The sequence below is a fragment of the Aptenodytes patagonicus genome, chromosome 5 (assembly GCF_965638725.1).
Source record: "Aptenodytes patagonicus chromosome 5, bAptPat1.pri.cur, whole genome shotgun sequence".
Lineage (NCBI taxonomy): Eukaryota > Metazoa > Chordata > Aves > Sphenisciformes > Spheniscidae > Aptenodytes > Aptenodytes patagonicus.
Genome location: NC_134953.1, coordinates 76,355,216 through 76,373,392, shown reverse-complemented (window position 1 = coordinate 76,373,392; position 18,177 = coordinate 76,355,216). Strand labels below are relative to the sequence as shown.

Genomic DNA, 18,177 nt, shown 5'->3' with positions numbered 1-18,177 from the left:
GAAGTCTCAATGTTCAGACAGAATTTCAAGTCATCTTTTTCCCAGGGCATAGTTTCCAGATTATATATAAACAGGAAGAACCAAAAATCTGTGCAAGAGAACATATGGTCAAACAGGCTTACAGACAAAAACCTAGTCCGATTTGTAAAGCTGAATATTTGCCAATAGCTGTGCTAATATTTATCTTAGAACAGCACAAAAGTACTGCTCGTTAATTAAACTGATTTATAAAATATTTCCACTGATCTTACAAGCAATTAGTTGCTCATACAGTTAATTTACTTTAAATCATTTTACCTGTCTTCTCTGTAACAAATAATCCACGCCTTATAGTCAAGTTGCCTTATAGTCAAGGATTCGTAGTGCATGTTGTCAACCTTACCATCAAACGGATATATTGCCTTGCAGTGTCCTATAGCTGGTAACGGATCATCATCTTCAAACTCATCATCAAACTCATTTGGATGTGCATGTTGCTGTGGTGGGCCTCGAACTTCCTGATTTGCATCATCCGTGTAACTCCCTTCAGGGCTATAATGCAATGATTCGAGCGTGAGGACTCTGAAGAGTTCTTAGCTCTAAAACTCAGAACATACGTGCATCACAGAAAGGGCAGACCGTGGATGTGGCTCGGGGAATGCCTGTTAGCAGTTTTTATGTTTACTGCTGGAGGTGATTTTCTGAAAATACTGATCTAACAAAGGCTTGGACTGAATTCTGCTACAAAAACAAACATAAATTTGACATACTGGTCTCCATAGAATATGGAAAACTGGTGAGCCTTATGCAATGGAATAAGATAGCTTTAAAAGGCACTGCTCTTTAATGAGTGGGTGTTTTGATTAGACTCACTATTTTTTATGTTACCATAATGACATGAAGTGACCTCTAGAATCCAGAGCCTGTAAGATTTTCCTTTAGGACATAAACTTCAGAGGATAAGTAACAACCATCACCTACTGTTAACTATCAAAGAGATGTACCGATTCTAGCATAAGATATAAAAGCAGTAGAGATAGAATAGTGACCTCTCTCTGCCCTGTGTTACAAGGTGGTTGATATCACTGCTGTGCCGCCTGTCGCTTCTGGCTGCTACTTTACCTTCAACTTCAGAGAGCCAGGCCTTGGGGAAAAAAGACAAATATTGGTGTCAAAGAAAACTTAAGATTCTAGACCAGCAAATACCATTTAACAAATGCACTTAACTGCATACAGTTTATTTGTCAGTACACAGCCACAGTCTCATAATTACTTCACATGACGCATGAACCTATCCCTCGTGCTTAGCCTATACTCCATACTAGTCTTAAGGAAAAAAAAAAAAAATCTTTAATCACATATGAATTTCAGAATAAGTGATTAATAAGAAATTCTTCTAAACAGTTTACATCTTTAATAATGTACATTCTTGTTCTAGCTAGATGAACGTACTTGAAAATATGGCACCCCACAAAAAATTCTATCAGGAGCGCTTTCTTAAATCAAGTAGTTTTTCTGGATGCTAGATTTATAAGGCAAACTACAGTTTTACCACTCATTTACATTTCCCAAGGAATTGTTTTAGAGTCTAACCTCATTCTTGTGTATTTCCATCCGAAGACGGTCCATGTTGCTCATAGTCTCAGTTAATTTTGGTTGCAAACTGCCTGGATCACCCATCTGGGGATTTTTTTCATAAACGTCCTTCATCTTGATGAGGGCATCTCTAAAAACATACAAAACCCGACAATAATTATAAAAATTACATACATCAGTACCGATTCACTAAAGTTAAAATAGTGTTTGTGTGTATGAGATCCCGACCTGTGATTAGATACTCATCAGCACAGACATGAGGAACTACTGCTCCCCACAGCACGCCTAAATCCTTTTCCCATTCTGCCATCTTAGCACTTCGCCTTCCTTTCTTGTGTCGTGCACAAGCACGCAAGCACTCCAACTGTCGACTCTTCTCTATCCAGTCTCAATACTGTTTCCCATATTGTTATACACAATTTCCTAAATATTAATAATGTTCTTTTCTTAACGCACTAAGTTGCGGCTCTCTTGCTCAAAGACCTATGCATTGATTTTTTATTTTTTTTAATGCATGCTTTTAGAGCCAATGTTTCCTATGCAACATTAGGATCAAAATGTGTGTTATAGTAAAGCAGAAGGAAGCAATGCTAACAGAACCTACATACAATAAACCACAAACTGAAAAATGCTTTGTAATAGCCTGGACTAGCATATTCTCTCCTAGCTTCTGACCACTATCAGCTTAGGTAGAGGACTTCAAAAGAAACAGACACAGAGAGACCCATGACAAAACTCAAAAAAATGCACTCACTTTTGGTCTGTTTCCTTCTGTAGTTCTCTGTTGAGTTCATCGATTCTCTGTTGCAGTTTCTTGCGTCGTTGTTCTGGAGGGAGATGGCTAAAGTCTTCTAGCGCAGGGCCCTGCAAGTAGAAATACTATTAAACAAGTAACACGCACATATCTGGACAGCTGAACCGACATACCCACACACGGACAGTGTTCACTGGAAGCAGGATGGACCTTCTTAAAAACTCTACTTGACACACAGCTCTATAAAAGACCACAACAGAGTAAATGCACGTTCTTGCTGCCAGATCATAGTCATTCATTCAAGGTTCTTTCTGCCTTCTGTAACAGTTGGCTCACAGATTTAATTATTTTTCTGAAAAGCTGAGCCATGTACCTCCTATTACATCCACTGCACTTAAAGTGGATTTAGAAAGGACAGAATTAATTACTACAGAGTAATTTCAGTCAGAACAAAAATCCAAGATGCGTTAATAATAGTAAGTAGTAGTAGTGTATAATTGATTCTTTCTCTAGAGTGTGTGTTCTATGGTGATTTGGATGCTATCCAAAGAAAAATACTGTATTTTGGATCTTCATTCCAAAGTACTATTATAGTTCTCTTCCAGAAGTTCATCAATCGTGCTAGAAAACATATTAAAACTTACAAAGTTCTGATGCATTTTACCTTGAGTAAAACTAGTTCACAGAGCACAGAAAAAGCCTTTGTAACTTTGTAACATCAAAGTTTTGACTTAAATTTGTTAATCTGAATCAAAACTTGCTCAAATATTCCAGGTCACCTTTTTTACTATTAAAAAAAAAAAATGTTTCAGGGAGGGGAAAAAAACCTCCTACTTTCCAAACTTAAAAAAAAACACCAAAAACCAAAACCCAAAAAACAAACAAAAAAACCACTTAAGACCACCTATTGTTATGAGCCCAAACCTGCAAAGGTTTGATTGCAAACTTGTGCCAAGATTATAAACAGGATGGAAGGACTTGGGTGTGAAAAGCATTGGGAAGAGATTTTTATGTATCTTGTGAGTTTGTTGTGAAAACTCTTCCCTTCAGGGTGACAGACACCAGCAGTGTTAAGAAGGAAATATGATACACATCTTAGTAGCAGAAAGTTAAGTCCACTATTTGCATCCTAGTTGCCCAAGAAAGTTGGTTTTAGCACAAGAAACCCACTTGCCATTACAGCAACCCTCCATGGAGGCAAACCGAACTGGACAGCATTTCTTTTGTCAAGAAGAAACTTGACAGAAATTTGACTGTCCAGATTTTGACACAAGCAGCCTTAGGCTCAGGTGCCAAGTTTCTAATACCCCCTCTTAACATCTTCTTGCCCCTCAACTTCTTGGTTCTTTTGCACTTGTAAAATCACAATGGTCACTGCTTTTTAAGGAGGGAATACAAGACACCATAAAAGGAGGGAAATAAAAATACGATGTTTCCAAAATAAAGCAGAAATGTTTCTTTCTGGAGGGGGGGGGGGGGGGGGGGGGGGGGGAAATTAAAATCCTTTCAAGGTGCTTTTACACACTACAAAGAAACAAGAAGACAACCACATCCTCCATATCACTCTTCCTTACAGGTCAGTTAAAACCAGAGTATCCTACAGCAATAATCAGAACAACAGAGGTCTTTTTGTGAATTTTTACTGATTTACTCTGCAAAACAACAATATTGACTAAGGTGTGGTTTTCATTTAATATGACAGCTTTCTAATATTCCTAAGCATAAAGGATCATCTCCCCTGCAATTTTTTTGGTTAAATTCAAAGGAGTGAATTTCACAGTATTCAGTATTTCTTCTTTACACAAGTTTTGTAATCTTTTCATATACCTATTTCATGCTGCTTTAACCATTTTCCTGACAAAAAGAAATCACCAAGTATTTCCATCACGACCAACTTGTGAATACTGGTCAACCCTAAAATTCCAAAATGACAGATTTAAGCTGCAGCCAGATCACAAGTCTAATTATCTTACATTAAGCATGGATGATTAAGAAGACTGTGTACATGAGTGGAAAATCTGAAGATGTATTTCAGCACCTGACTTAAGCAGTTATGATATGGAAACACTTTCAAAAGATTACTTTCATGCTATCTTAGCAGAAGTACAGCAGACAGATCAGCACACGGGCTTACCATCTTCACCGACCACTGCACAGTTCATTTGAAAACAGAAAGAAACGGGAAATTATTCACATGCAACGACCAGTTACGAAAATGATTAATGCCTAAAAATGTATCTTTAAAATATTACTTAAAGATTAAAATTTTAATTTATAAAAAGTACATTTTACTATGAGCACAAGAAAAGCAAAATACAATAATCAGAAATGCACTTCTGCTTTAAGAATTACTGATTCAAAAAACTACTAGGTGATAATGGGTAGTTTAACTTATGAAATTCTAATACACAAGTTCATTAAACTACTTTTGAATTTTAGTGTTTTGAATAATATGCTAAAGAACTTCTATTGTAGGAGAAGAAACACACACACAGCCAACATTGCACAAAATAGCAGAATTTGATGATGATGAAGGACTGGTCAGCCATATGCAAATAATTTGTTAATTATAGCTAACAATCCACTACCATCACTTTTACAAACGTAATTTTTACAATGTATTTACTTTATTATCACAGTAGAACTACAATAAACAAAGATCTTTTTCAAGTTTAGAAGTAATTTTACTTTCCGAAAACAGCATTTGGGTCACTGCTGCTATTCTAGGGATGTTTCAGACCAGATAAAAATAAAGACATTTAAAGAGTAAAGGAAGCAAATACAACATGGGATACCACGTGTCGTATCTTGGGTTTAACATTCACAGCATTTTGAAGATCTACCATGCTTTCAATGACTTCGGATAACTCTTTCCAGAGAAACACCAAGCAACTTAGAAGATATGTACCTCCGACATCGCTTATGACCGTCAGCAATTGTTAAGGCTGCGGACTGGGGCACACAAAATTAGAATTTCTAGCAACGAGGAAAGTAAAGCACCTTAACAAATGATACTTTGGTAGAAACCTCAATGAAGTCCAAAGATGTAAAATGGCTACAGAATAAACTTCTTGTTCCCTTTAGAGTCTTCCAAGAAAACACAAGAAAGGTTTACATATCACTGTTGACGATACATCTATTTATGTATCAAGTGGCACTGAGCAAAGACCTCTCATAAGCACTAACACTATCTGGAAATGTTAAGATTTCAAAGGATAAGCAGCAGCATGTAACAGGAGTACTAATAAAGCAAATTACACTTGCTTACACTCAAAGACTTTTTTCAACAACCTATTCTCCAGCTACTGTTTGCTGCTTTCGCTATATATCACGATAGGAAAATCTAATGCATGAAGCACAGAACGAGGGCAGTCTGGTTTTGTGATCTCCAGTGCCTTGAGTGAAATCTCATACAGGGCACGCTAAAATAACCAGTATGCTTACTGTCTGATATATGCCAACTCATGGATAAATCTCGGTAGAAGCAGAAGCGAATTAAATACCACTTGGTAGTTCTGCATGTCAATACCAGTTGGACATCATTTTCCAGGGACAAAACTGTGGAAAACAGCATCATGTACTAGCAACTATTAAGCATCAGTGAGATTAAAAAAAAAAAATCTATTAGAATTACAGTATGCATTTAAGTTGAAAAGGCACTCAATATGTGATAGTGTGATGTCTGTTAAAACGCTTGCAAGGAATTTAAAAATATATAAAAATTAAATGTTCATCCTGAAGATTTACAGAGATTAACTACTTGATGTTGTGGGATATTTGAGTTAATCCAGATTTGTAGGATACTAGTGATCCTTGCTAATTTTACAGAATACTATTCTATATTAAATTCATTCACTTTTACAACATGAACAATGAACTGTAAGAATAAAAAAATTAAATAAAAATATGGTTTCATTTTCCATTAGCATTCTGTAGTTGTTAGGAGATGATCTTTTGCTTCAGTAAAAGCTTCTAGAACTACTGATACTACAAGGTCTTGATTTGGGAGCCAGGAGTCAATACATTTAGCGATCAACAAGAAGGAGGTGTAATCAAGACCTGTGCCATTTCAACAGCTATCTAATCTGGTTAGTTCCTCAGTGAGTACTAAAGAAGGAACATGACCTTCATGACCAGAACAAATTATGATATAAGTGAGTCAGAAGGGAGAAACTGTCCTCCATAAATACTTAGAGGACCACAGGAATTTTCTAAAAAAAGGTGGTGGTAGAAAGGGTATTTCCAAGATATCTGGGGGCCCGAAATAAGATGCAATGACTTAAAGAAAGTAAGTTTTAAGTGTAACTCATTATACTTCAGAATCACAGCAAGGGAGCCTCTAAATCATAACTATACTGCAATATAACGTTGTACTTTGATCTCCACATTATGTCAGCAGTAGTCAACCATTCTTGATGCACATGAGACAGCAAGTCAATATTGTTTTCAAACATCAGAAAATCATGAATTATATATAATCAAATGCATCCAATTATCTCATTGTTTGGATCAATAAATACCATAAAACGTACATAAACTGGGCAGCCTATGCTTCACTGACCTAACAGGAAAGTGCCAGTACATTTATCACTAGTATAAATGTTGCTAGGAAGCCACTTAACATTTCCCTTTTATTGTCTTCCAAACAAATTCTATTTGCAGGATAAGCCACTATAAATTAGTAAATGAACTGATAAATCTCAGCAGGTGGCATTTGGTAGTAAATGCTCAATAATTCTACCCAAAAGAACCTTGGACAAACAAGAACAATTTATTAATCAAAAAATGCATTAAAATTGTAATGTTTCAAAAATCAGTATTTCAAAATCTGCAAGCACCATGTGCTATAGCATTTGATGTACAAAAGAAATGAAACTTCTCCCTTCTTAGTTCAGTGTCTTGTAATCAACTACTATTATTTCAATTAAAAGTCAGCAAATAAGACATCTGATCTGTCAGATGTTTTTTGTGGTGACTATATACCCAATGATAAATTACTGCAAAAATATGTTACATGATGGTAGGAAAACATTTGTGAATGTGAACAACAATGAAGAAAGGTATCAAACACATGCTGAGCACCCTCTTTATAACACCTTTCTTTTAGGCACAAGTATTTGGAACGTGATAAAGAGTATTTCTATTTTATTTTATTTTTAACCTGTTGGTAACTTCTGTATAATATGAAACAAAGTATCCTAACGGCAACCTTACAGCTGAAGTGTTACTTTTAACAAAGTAAGCCTTATAATGAGGGTGAAGAGCATCAGAAAAGCCACATCACAAACACACTGTTCATAGCCCATCATGCATTTCAACTTGTTATCAAACTTACCCCTCTTTTGAGGCTTCTGAAAGAAGGAATTCTGGGCTTCCCTGTTTTTATGTCACTCATGCAATAATGCACTGGTTCAATGGAGAATATGGGATACTGGGACCCATTAGGAGTACTGGATGTGTATAAACTAGTAGGGGTTAGGGGTGGGGATTGTGGCTAATGTGGAAATAAAGAAAGCAATAAATAAGCCAAATGTTCAAAGTGATTTTAAAAAGAAAATTCTGTCTTACAAAAATAAAATTTCCATCCAACACAGAAACAGCTTGTAACGTTCCAGACACATTTACACTATAACTGTATTGGTTTTAAAAGGTTTCTGTCATGAATTAATCTTCAGAGTTACAGGTTGGTGCAGAGAATGAAGGAACATTCAAAAAAGCTTTAGACTCAACACTTCCACAAGATCCTAACAAGATCCCGAAGTTGCCTGTCTCTTTTCTTACAACAGGAAGTTCTGCTTTTCCCAACTTCAATTACAGCCATTCTGGAAGCTTGGGCATTCCTGCTCACTATTTCTTCCTACATTTTGATGTACCCTACCAGGTAAGCTAAAATAGAAATATTAGGTACATCTACGGAGAATGACTAAGACAAAAAGTATACTCAATCTCTGTCGTCAAGCTGGACTGACACAATGGCTGCACGGCATTCTTAATATCACGAGAACTTCCTCCACTTTCTTCCTCCCCTTTTTTCAAATTGCTTCTCTCATTTTTTGTGTCTCATACCTCTGCTGCTTTTTCCCAGTTCGATTTTTCTGTACTATTTCCTCTGCTGCACAACTCATTCCCTTTCCAAAAGACTTTTATGTCTTTGATGACATCAAAAGTAGGTAAACGCGTATCTGGAAGTCAAGACCAGCCATAGTTTCAGCTAAATGAAGGCCCAAAGGCCACCATGAATACCCCAGCTACAATAAATCAGCATATTTTTATTAATTTAAGAGTATTTTTTAAAACCTGTAAATAGTACTTGGAATTAAATATGTATCTCCTGGTAAGTATTTTGCTCCCAGCTGCTGTTTTGTAGAGCGCCCCTCCATCCTCCCCCAAAGCAGGGGGAAAAACTGGACATAATCTTCCATTTCCTCCAGGTCCTTAAGAAGAGATGCATGTGTTATGTATACACATATGTGTATCTGTGATTCCATACAGGAAACAGTAAGGCTGACTCTCTGAATACTACATACAAAGTGAATGAACTGGGGAGAAGAAAGAGTAGGGAAAGTCCTGTCAGCTTTCTTCAGCCGTCATCATACTAAGGAATTTCTTGTAACTACAGTAAATGCCAAGGTCCAGATTGAAAACCAATGCAGATTTTCATAGCTTCCCTCTCCAAAATTCTCAGAAAGATGTCTTGTTGTCAAACTGGTAATCCCGATCTAATTTCAGAACAGGCTGAATCTCACCCACCTCTGCAGCCAAATGCAACAGATATGCTAATGCATTAATGCATTTAAACTATTATCAATCATTAATTATACTGCATGAAAAGTAAACAGTTTTCATTTTAGCACACAGCTGCAGTTACATAATATACTGAGGAGGGAAGGAAGAATCGGCTATATCCTTTCTTTCTGTAAAGATCTGCTTTCAAGTGGAAAATAAATCCTACCACTAACAAGCTCTAAGAATAGTTTCCTATAATAAATGGCAGAAACTGACTTGGAGCATTAAAATAACCTCACAGAAATTTGTGGGAATCATTAAAATGACTCACTGATATGCTCCAATACTAAATAAAGACCTAGCACAATATGTATATGCTTCATTTATATAGCTAATGCATGTACTGATAATCTTTTTTGTTGATCCATGAAGGCATCTTGCACAGAAAGTGTTAATTGAAACTCATATAGTAATACAAGAAAGGAGTAATTTCTCTGCTTTCAATTTTTTCTTGAGCATAGGAATATTTTTACCTATTTCATAGTAATGTTTCTTCTACGACATTTACCTGTATGGAGCTTCAACAGTATGTTTTATCAATGAGGTATTATAAATTTTAATGTTTTCAGACAAACCCCAGAAGTTTTCAAAACTAGCAGCAGGTATAATAAAAATCTATATAACAAACACTCCTATATATAAACATCTACAAAATGTAACATTTAGAAGGGGGTTGCTTTTTGTAGTATAAAAGAGAGATCTGAAGTCTGCCCAATTCCAAAGCATACTCCCCCTCCCCTTATTTTTACATTCACAATTAACACCTTTTCTATGCAATCACAGAAAGTCTTTACGGAAACTTAGAAATGTTACAGAAATGGGAAACTAATTTTATCAAATAACTATTAAAAACATTCCCAGACCCAAATCACTTGAAGAAAAATTGGAAAAATTCCCCTAGTGAGAACTTGATTTTTAATGTAAGTATCCAACCCTACTCAAACCTTCAGATCTCCTTACACGTATTTTAAAAGACAGTGGCAGGCAAGGGGAAGGTTATTTTAAAATAAATAAACTGCTGCTTCCATGCACTCTAGATCTTCACATTTTAATTTTCCAAACAGTAATTTCTTAATTGTTACCTTTGGCTTCTTTCCAAATAGCCACAGCTTTCCTTTAGCCTTGCCCACTGTAGTTTTTGAATCAATTCTCATTCCTTCCTGCTTTGGTGTACTGATGGTTCCATCAGAGATAGTTCTGTAAATATTCTGACTGTAATCTTCAAATGGAAAATCTCCAGGAGGTTCAAAACCGGATTTGAAGCAGTCTATCACTAGTTGAGAGTCCTAAACATAGGACATTAAGGAGTTTAAAAAGCAAAACAAGCAAACCCATCAAGAATCGGAGAGAGAACATGGAGACATAAATTTTCCCTGTAATTGCAGAGATGCACAGATGGGAAACTGAGAGTGAGCTCAAAATGCATGCTTTTGGAGAAATCAAGTTAAGATAACTATGTTCTTTTTTCTCAGCAGTGTGTAAATCAAAGCATACCCTGCTATTCAGAATCCAGCAAATGCTTCCCAAGGTTACCACAAATTTAAAACAGGACATGCTTTAGGACCAAACTACTACCCCACCTTCTAATCCTTCAACATTAGCACTGCATGAAGATAACACTAAGAAAAACTAGGTGTAGTAAGATATCATAGGGAAGAACCTGTATTAGAAGGAATAAGAAAGAAGTGGCAATAGCTGCAATCAAACAGGACACAGAATGGTACTTTGTTAACTGAACACCCTTTATATGATTTAATGCTACATACTGGAGAAAATGCCAACCATGAGGGTGTTCCAGGATGTTTCAGGATAACCAAAACAATGTGTCCAATATCACATACAGTGAGAAAGTGTCAAAGATCTTCAGATCACAAGAAAGCAATGAAACAGGAAGACAAAGACACCGAAAGCGGAAGGGACCATTTAGGCTAAAACTCAAGTCACAACACTTTTCAAGCAGACAAATATTTGACCACAGAAAGATAAACGTACAGGGTAAGTCTGTCTTTCCCCTCTCCACAGCTTCCATATCAGTTAAATTGCTCATGCACATTTAAAAAGTCGCTCAATTCTACTTACTCTATGTTCATCAACTGATTTTGCTGCAAGGATCATCCCTTCTAAACATTTAGAGATAATCGGAATAACCTTGCGCTCAGAGTCGGCAAAGCCTTTGTAACATTCACTAAGTTTGATAGTCCTTCTTTCATCCATTTCTTGAAGTTGCTGCAAGCACAAAGTAAGATAAAATAAAGCTTTTATTTGCAGATTTTTTCCCCCCGATCCTGATGTATGCAGTTACTGTGCTCACCACAGTGTAGTACAGAATTTCTGTGCTTTCCCAGTACTTTTTATTTGCTTAACAAAACAGAACTTAATTAAGTTAAAAAAATCAAGTCCTTTCAGACATAGACTTAAGATGCCCAGAACAGTAATTACGAAGAATTGATACTCTTTGATTTTTAAAAATGATGTAAAGGACTGGACTTTCTTTTCCTTACTCTTTTTTAAAGCATGTGCACAGTGTCTATAGCCGCCTATTTAGTTTAAAATATTTGTTTCATGCAAAAATGAAAACAACAGTAAAGAAATTCTACTAATTTCTATGTCTCCTCACTCTCTCCTTCTAGTTCCAAATAATTTCTCCCTGGTGATAAGTATCTCTATCTTGCTTTTATTTTTATACTTTCCAATAAATACCAATGATTTAAAAAAAAGGAAAAATTAGAAATATTAAAATTATATGTTGTTTAGACATGCTCTCTGATTTGAAATACAAACCATTTCCTTTAGAAGTGTGCAAGAAAATAAAGAAAAGAATACCATTACATAAGATTTGTAATAAAAGTCTACTGGGACACAACAAAAAGAACAAATTAAGGAGAAATACTATTAAATACTATTAAAAACCTGGACCTTTAACCTAATTGAAGGTGGAAAAAAACCACAAAAGAAAACAAAAAGCAACAGTACATACATCAATAGGTTATCAAAAATGGGATAAGAAGTTGGATCATTCCTGTATCTACTCTAACAAAGGCAGATGGCTCAAACAGCATCCAATTTCATCTCTCCGAAACAAAGCAACAACCTAGTCATGCTGAATCCCTCTCCCAAGGTTTTCCCATAGAACGTTACCAAATACTTGCAAGGAAATAATAAAAATGTAGTCCCAAGAGAAAGCAGGACTAGGCCTTTCTGTTCTTACTGGAGATTTCAAAAAACGTAAGTAATATCTTACAGTGATAACGGATTTTAACCCTAGAGAAATAAAGGCAATAAACCAAAACTCTGGTCCAAGCTACAAAGATGATCGAACTGTTTCTCCTGGGAGTTGACTGCAATTCCTCCCATCAGTGTGCTAACGTCAGATCTACTGTAGCACTGCTTAACAGGTAAAATATTAGAAAATTCTTTAATAAGTCAAGGCAATTTTCTCCTGTGAATCCTAGACCTTCTAATAAGTATTTTTAAAAAATATGAACTCCTTTGTGCTTCTGGAAAATATCAAGCATTCTTAAGTTGGTACACCTTCAAATAAAGTCACTATTTTCACTTTCCATTTCCTCGCTCCATGTCTCAGAATCAGTTTCTACATTCACAGTATTCTCCCAAATGGCTGAATGTACATGCCAATACACTTCTGAACTCACCCTCACCTGACGCCCCCCAACTACTTTACTTTAAACCAGTTTTGCAAAGTCTCTGTTTTAGAAAGAATCTTAAAAGAAAAAATAATCTTAATAGTTACATGAAGCACCTTGAGAAATCCCCTTCTTAGATGCAAAGTATTGATCTAATTTGACCTTTAACTTTTTTTATTATTTTAAAGACTTCTGTGGATTGCTGGTAATATTGACGAAGCAATGACCAATGGGGGGGAAGTACTTCTGCCTCCAATCCACCCATTTTATACCTGTACATGAGATACATTAAACCACAGTCACCATTAGCTATACACTTTCCTTCATTTCTGCCAGAGTCAAAGCATTCACACACACATACAAATACCAAGAGAACTAGTGACCAAACCTTACTAGAACAATTGTTTTAAATGTTTGCTCTCATCCAGATGTTTCAAATGTTTATTTTGCCATACCTCTTCAGCAATATTTAAACAAAGAGTCTATAAAATATAAAATCTTCATAGAAAATGCAACAGAATATGTTCATTACAAGTCTAAGCATAATTACTGTAAGCAGTCTCATGATTTCTTGATAAAATTTTCCACGAAAATCCCCAAAATAAAAGTTTTAAATTTTAAAATCTACTTCTCTCTTAAAAGAATATCAGACATACTTTCTCTGTTAATTATTTTACCTTATAAATCTGAGGAATGACGATATAATAGTGTTTGTGCTGTTCTCCATTAAAATTCTGTAGTTGTGCAGCATATTCATTTTTATTTTCATCAGCCATATGTGTGCGCAGGTTTAACTGTTGCTTAGCCTAGTAGGAAAGTGTTATCAGTTCAAACATGTCCTGTGCTTTTCAATGACATACAGCATTATTTTAATGTATTTTACCAACTATGCAAAAACTCTAATCACAAGTCATCAAAACTGACATCCTTATAACTGAAATAAAAAGAATGTGAGACTTCATATATACTGACAGTCTACAGACCTAATTTATTACATACAGGGAGAGCAATGATCATTGTAGCTCCCTTAGCCACGTCACTTAAATGCACATCCTAAAAAACACAGAAGTGACTGAACATATATACCACAAGATACCAAATACCAGTAAGCCTGCGTGTTTAAGGAAGATAGTCATCATCGAGACTAATGAAGCATACTCCCTCTCTGTGCTGTCTTATATTTTACTGTAACTTTGATTTTGCACACAAGCAGCAAGCATTTTATAGACAATTTTATACACCCAAAGATTGTTGTTCCAGTACTGGTGATAAACATGCAAATAAAATGTTTTTTATAATAAAAAGAGAGTAAAGAAAGAAATGGCACCGCTCTTACCTTCTCAACATCAGCCTTTGTCGCATTAGTGTCATTGTCCAGTCTTTCGTAGCTTTGCTGTGCCTTTTCTGCCTCTCTGCATTCTCTCTCAAATTTCTTTTTGCTCTACAAAAGCCACAAACTTACTGCTTCAACAGCCACTATCCCCTTTTGGTTTTGTACAGTAATTTTGAATTCTAAATATCAAAGCTTCCATTTAAGTACCTTAAATTCACTAAATACCTTTAAGTAAATACATTGTTCTCACAGCAACCAAGTCTCAAAAATTTTCAACTGTTCTATTTAAAACTTATTTCCTTGAAGTACCAGCAAGAAAACTACTGTAATTATGCTATAAAATATCAGATAATCAAAATACAAAATAACCTATTACAAAGATCCGCAGTTAATTATAAACAGACAAGTCCACCTTCTAGCCTGATTTCAATAACCTAAATAAAAGTTAGGGGGCAGAAAACTTAAACCTGGACTTGTATGAGTAAAATTTTCAAGTTTCCCTTCTTCAGTGATCAATTTTAATTGAATAAATTCAACTAAATTATTTTGAAGGTAGTCTGAAGGATTTATCTACATTACGAGATCTTAGCATACCCATCCATTATCATCGGTATTCATATCAACTGGCGTAGCTGTGAGCAGCACAGACAACAGTATTCAAGGTACTTGATGTTCAATATATCCGGCTGTTGTCAAGACAACTGCTGTAGGAAAAACTGTTGCAGCTCAAGAAATTAATATCTCTAGAGACAAACTGGCAACAGAGATCACGTGAGCACTGCTCTCCTGCTTCAGTTCAAAGTCAGGCAATTGAGGTTAATGTGTCCCTCAAAGGCTGTATGCATTTAAAAGACTGACTTTGCACTCAAGTAAATACAGTGCACACAACACAACTGATTGTTTGAGGTGAACTCGGAATTATCTTGGTGAAGGGTGACAGCATCTAAAACTACCACATCTGCCTCTACTCTGATCCTCTGACCATTAATTAAACTCTTTGACGTGACACTGAAGCAAGACGTTGCTTATCTGGGTCCACAACAACAAAATAGAAATTCACCTCTCCGATATTGCTTCACAATAATCAGAAATTTATTATATCTTTGATTCAAAGACACAAAACCAGCAGAACATCAGAATGCATCTTGAACACACTCGGTTGAATTTTACATTTTCTCACCTTTAAAAGCATGTCTCTCAAGAAAAAGGAGTTTATAATCCGTTCTAGAGAAATTAACTTCCTGCCTTTCTCTCTTAAAAAGTAATTCTACTGAAAGTATAATAGTCTACAGGGATATTCTTGAATAGAACTCATGTATCAAGCCCTCAAACTCAAGTCAAATAGTGACTTAAGATTTCATCTTCATATAAATAAATTGTCATTATTAATTACTCTCTAAACAAAAAGTAGCCTGCAGAGAAGCAACCAAGGAAGTCTGTACCTATGCTAAAACCAGATTCCTTTACATTGGACAAAAGCCAAGACTTCACTCAAACATACACACAGAAGCTGTTTACAGGAGATTATTTTTTTTAAGCAGGGAACTATGAATGCATTGAACTGTATTTTGGATGTTACTAAGTCTGATTTGGACATTCAGTAATATAGCTAAACATTAAAGTCTAAGCAAGCAACATGACAACAGTTCCATTTACAGACTGTATATTATTAAGTTTGATAGGAAAAAAACCCCACAAACTCACATTATCCATCTGTTTCCAGCACATGTCCAGATACTGTTGAGCCTTTCGCCCTTCCTGAAGATGCTAAAAACACCACAAAAAAGTGTAATTTACATATCTTTTTAGTACTATTACTATTAGTTAGTCCCTGCTCTAGTTGACACGCTATGATGTGCAGTATCTCCCACAAGTTACCAGTACTCTTTGGAAGACGTTACTAGTCATATAAGAACAGTACCACAGATGAAAATTACACTGGCAAAAAAGTTACTAGTAAGCACTACCTCCCAAGGCCTTAATTTTTAGGTTTAATAACTGTAGTAAACCAGTACATAAAAATACAGAATAACTTTAAATACGAGTTTTATAAATGTATTAAAAAACCTATTTATTGCCAAGTTCATTAAATTGGGTAAACAAATACATCAATTCGTTAAAAGACATATCCATTTTGATATTCTATTATCAAATCGAAGTATAGAAATTACCATTTTTCTCTCAGTTTTTAGATCATGAGAATATCTCATCAATTCTCCGTACACTCTGTGTCCCATTTCTTCTGCAACTACTTCTCGTTGTCCTGCATAGTCATTCAACTCATTAAGGATGTTAAAAAAGGCAATACACGAAGTAAACCTGACAGAAAGCACACACGCACAAACATACATATACAAAAAGTGAGACAGCTTTTTAAAATGGACTTCTTTTAGTATAGTCTGTACTCCTGATTAAATAAAGCAAAAAAAGTCATACATATTTTACAATAAACCTTATCTTAATGCTAATTGAGTTACAGTAGAAATGCAAGTTGGGAAAGCCTACATTAAGCCTAGCACGTACTATATGTTGCAATGTCTCTTCAAATACATTTTTTAAGAATATGGATTTTTGTGGATGGAAAAGAAAGAAGAAGAATACTACCTGGAAAGCCCTGTCGTATAGTGGTATCTCCTAAGCTGCCAACTGAGAGGCCTGAGCTTGGGAACGGATACATACGTCCCTAGGCTCGGAGGCTGAACTTGCTGCAGAGATGATGTGCTTGGTAGTCTTGAGGGTGGAACATGCCAATCATACCACTCATATGCATCCCGATGGATGATCTACAGAACAAGTTTGCTATCAGCTCTGGAGACAGCTGCCTGTTTGCCTGCCCACCTCTTGGCTGGAAGTAAGGTGCCACTATGGCTGGCACTAAAAAGGGGGGAAGAGGAGGGGCAAAGGGTAGAAAGTGTGTGTGGAAGGGAAGAAAGAAAAAAAAACAAAAAAACAGGCACCACATTAAAATATACATCTTTCTCTCTTTTAACTGTGGAATACTGCCATCTCCATAGGCTTGGCTCTGGGGAATTCAAATGCCACCCTAGCACTAGAAATCCCATTCCCTGTGGTCCAGGATCTTTAAACAGTCGAAAGAGAGGAAATCCTAGTGTGAATTCTCAGTCACTCTGCGCACAGCACGTGCTTTGGCTGCAACCTGAAACTTGCCCACTTTCTTTCCTTCATAAGAGTTATCCCTACAGAAAAAAAGTATTGTGTTTTTCTAAATAAATAAAAAAATGGCTATGGGCACAGACAGCAAAACAGGCACCGCTCTGATAAATAAATTTGTTTAGCACAAATTGCTCCTCCGCAGTTAGGCAGTCACTTATTTTGTCTCCTGAGTCAAAGCAAGTCAGCAGTTTAAGAGCTCTTCTTGCCAAAAACATGACAATATTGCCATACAAATGCACTGAAAAACTCTACTAAACTAAGCAAAACACACAGCCTGAGAACACTTAATTGCTTTTCTTTAAAAAAATAATACTAGACCATACATAGCATACTGAACTTCTGCTTTCAAACTTTCAGCTAGCTAAAGATTAATTTGGAACGGAGCAAGTACAACCTGCCACGTTTACTACTTTAAAATACGAATAGAAGTAAACTCAGGTTTCATGCTTAAGAATTACAGCAGAACTATAAGAAGCCAAGCAGAATTTTTTCGTTGTCTTAGCCAATTAAATACTTTATCTTAAAAAAAAAAGAAAAAAAATCCATAAAAGGACAGAGTACACTGTAGTCCTTTTTTCTTATACATAGAACTTGAAATGCACATTTTTACCTGGGTTCCTCATCTTTGGGTGAACGTTTAGGACAGTACTTCTTAACCAGATTTCTATTAAGGAAGAACGAAAAAAAGATGCTATTTTAGAGTCTCTTCCGAGAAGATAAGACATACACATAGAAAACTGCATGAACAAAGTATTTCTTTTTAATGACTTCAACGAACAAATCTATTCCCTCTGTCATCTTATAAGGGTGCTTTAGATAACACAAGGCAGAAATCTATGGCATTTTCAAAGTTTTAAGTCACTTTGACCTAGAACAATATATTCATAAGTATTTTAAAACCTCTATTGCAC

The 18,177-nt window shown here is 35.7% G+C and overlaps 1 protein-coding gene across 4 annotated transcripts in view; it reads right to left on the bottom strand.

Annotated features, from left to right (window-relative positions):
* FNBP1L (formin binding protein 1 like) overlaps window positions 1-18,177 on the bottom strand; it is a 60,326-nt gene that overhangs the window by 1,317 nt on the left and 40,832 nt on the right. For 3 of the 4 annotated variants that reach the window (XM_076337755.1, XM_076337753.1, XM_076337754.1), the window contains exons 3-15: window positions 17,877-17,930; window positions 16,264-16,411; window positions 15,797-15,859; window positions 14,096-14,200; window positions 13,437-13,565; window positions 11,195-11,341; window positions 10,198-10,401; window positions 7,665-7,823; window positions 4,464-4,478; window positions 2,330-2,439; window positions 1,573-1,705; window positions 1,029-1,123; window positions 383-531 (exon numbers count right to left, since the gene is read on the bottom strand). In XM_076337755.1, the coding sequence (XP_076193870.1) occupies window positions 383-531; window positions 1,029-1,123; window positions 1,573-1,705; window positions 2,330-2,439; window positions 4,464-4,478; window positions 7,665-7,823; window positions 10,198-10,401; window positions 11,195-11,341; window positions 13,437-13,565; window positions 14,096-14,200; window positions 15,797-15,859; window positions 16,264-16,411; window positions 17,877-17,930 (1,511 nt within the window). The remainder of the gene's footprint in view (window positions 1-382; window positions 532-1,028; window positions 1,124-1,572; window positions 1,706-2,329; window positions 2,440-4,463; window positions 4,479-7,664; window positions 7,824-10,197; window positions 10,402-11,194; window positions 11,342-13,436; window positions 13,566-14,095; window positions 14,201-15,796; window positions 15,860-16,263; window positions 16,412-17,876; window positions 17,931-18,177) is intronic. The other variant, XM_076337756.1, reaches the window with a different exon arrangement.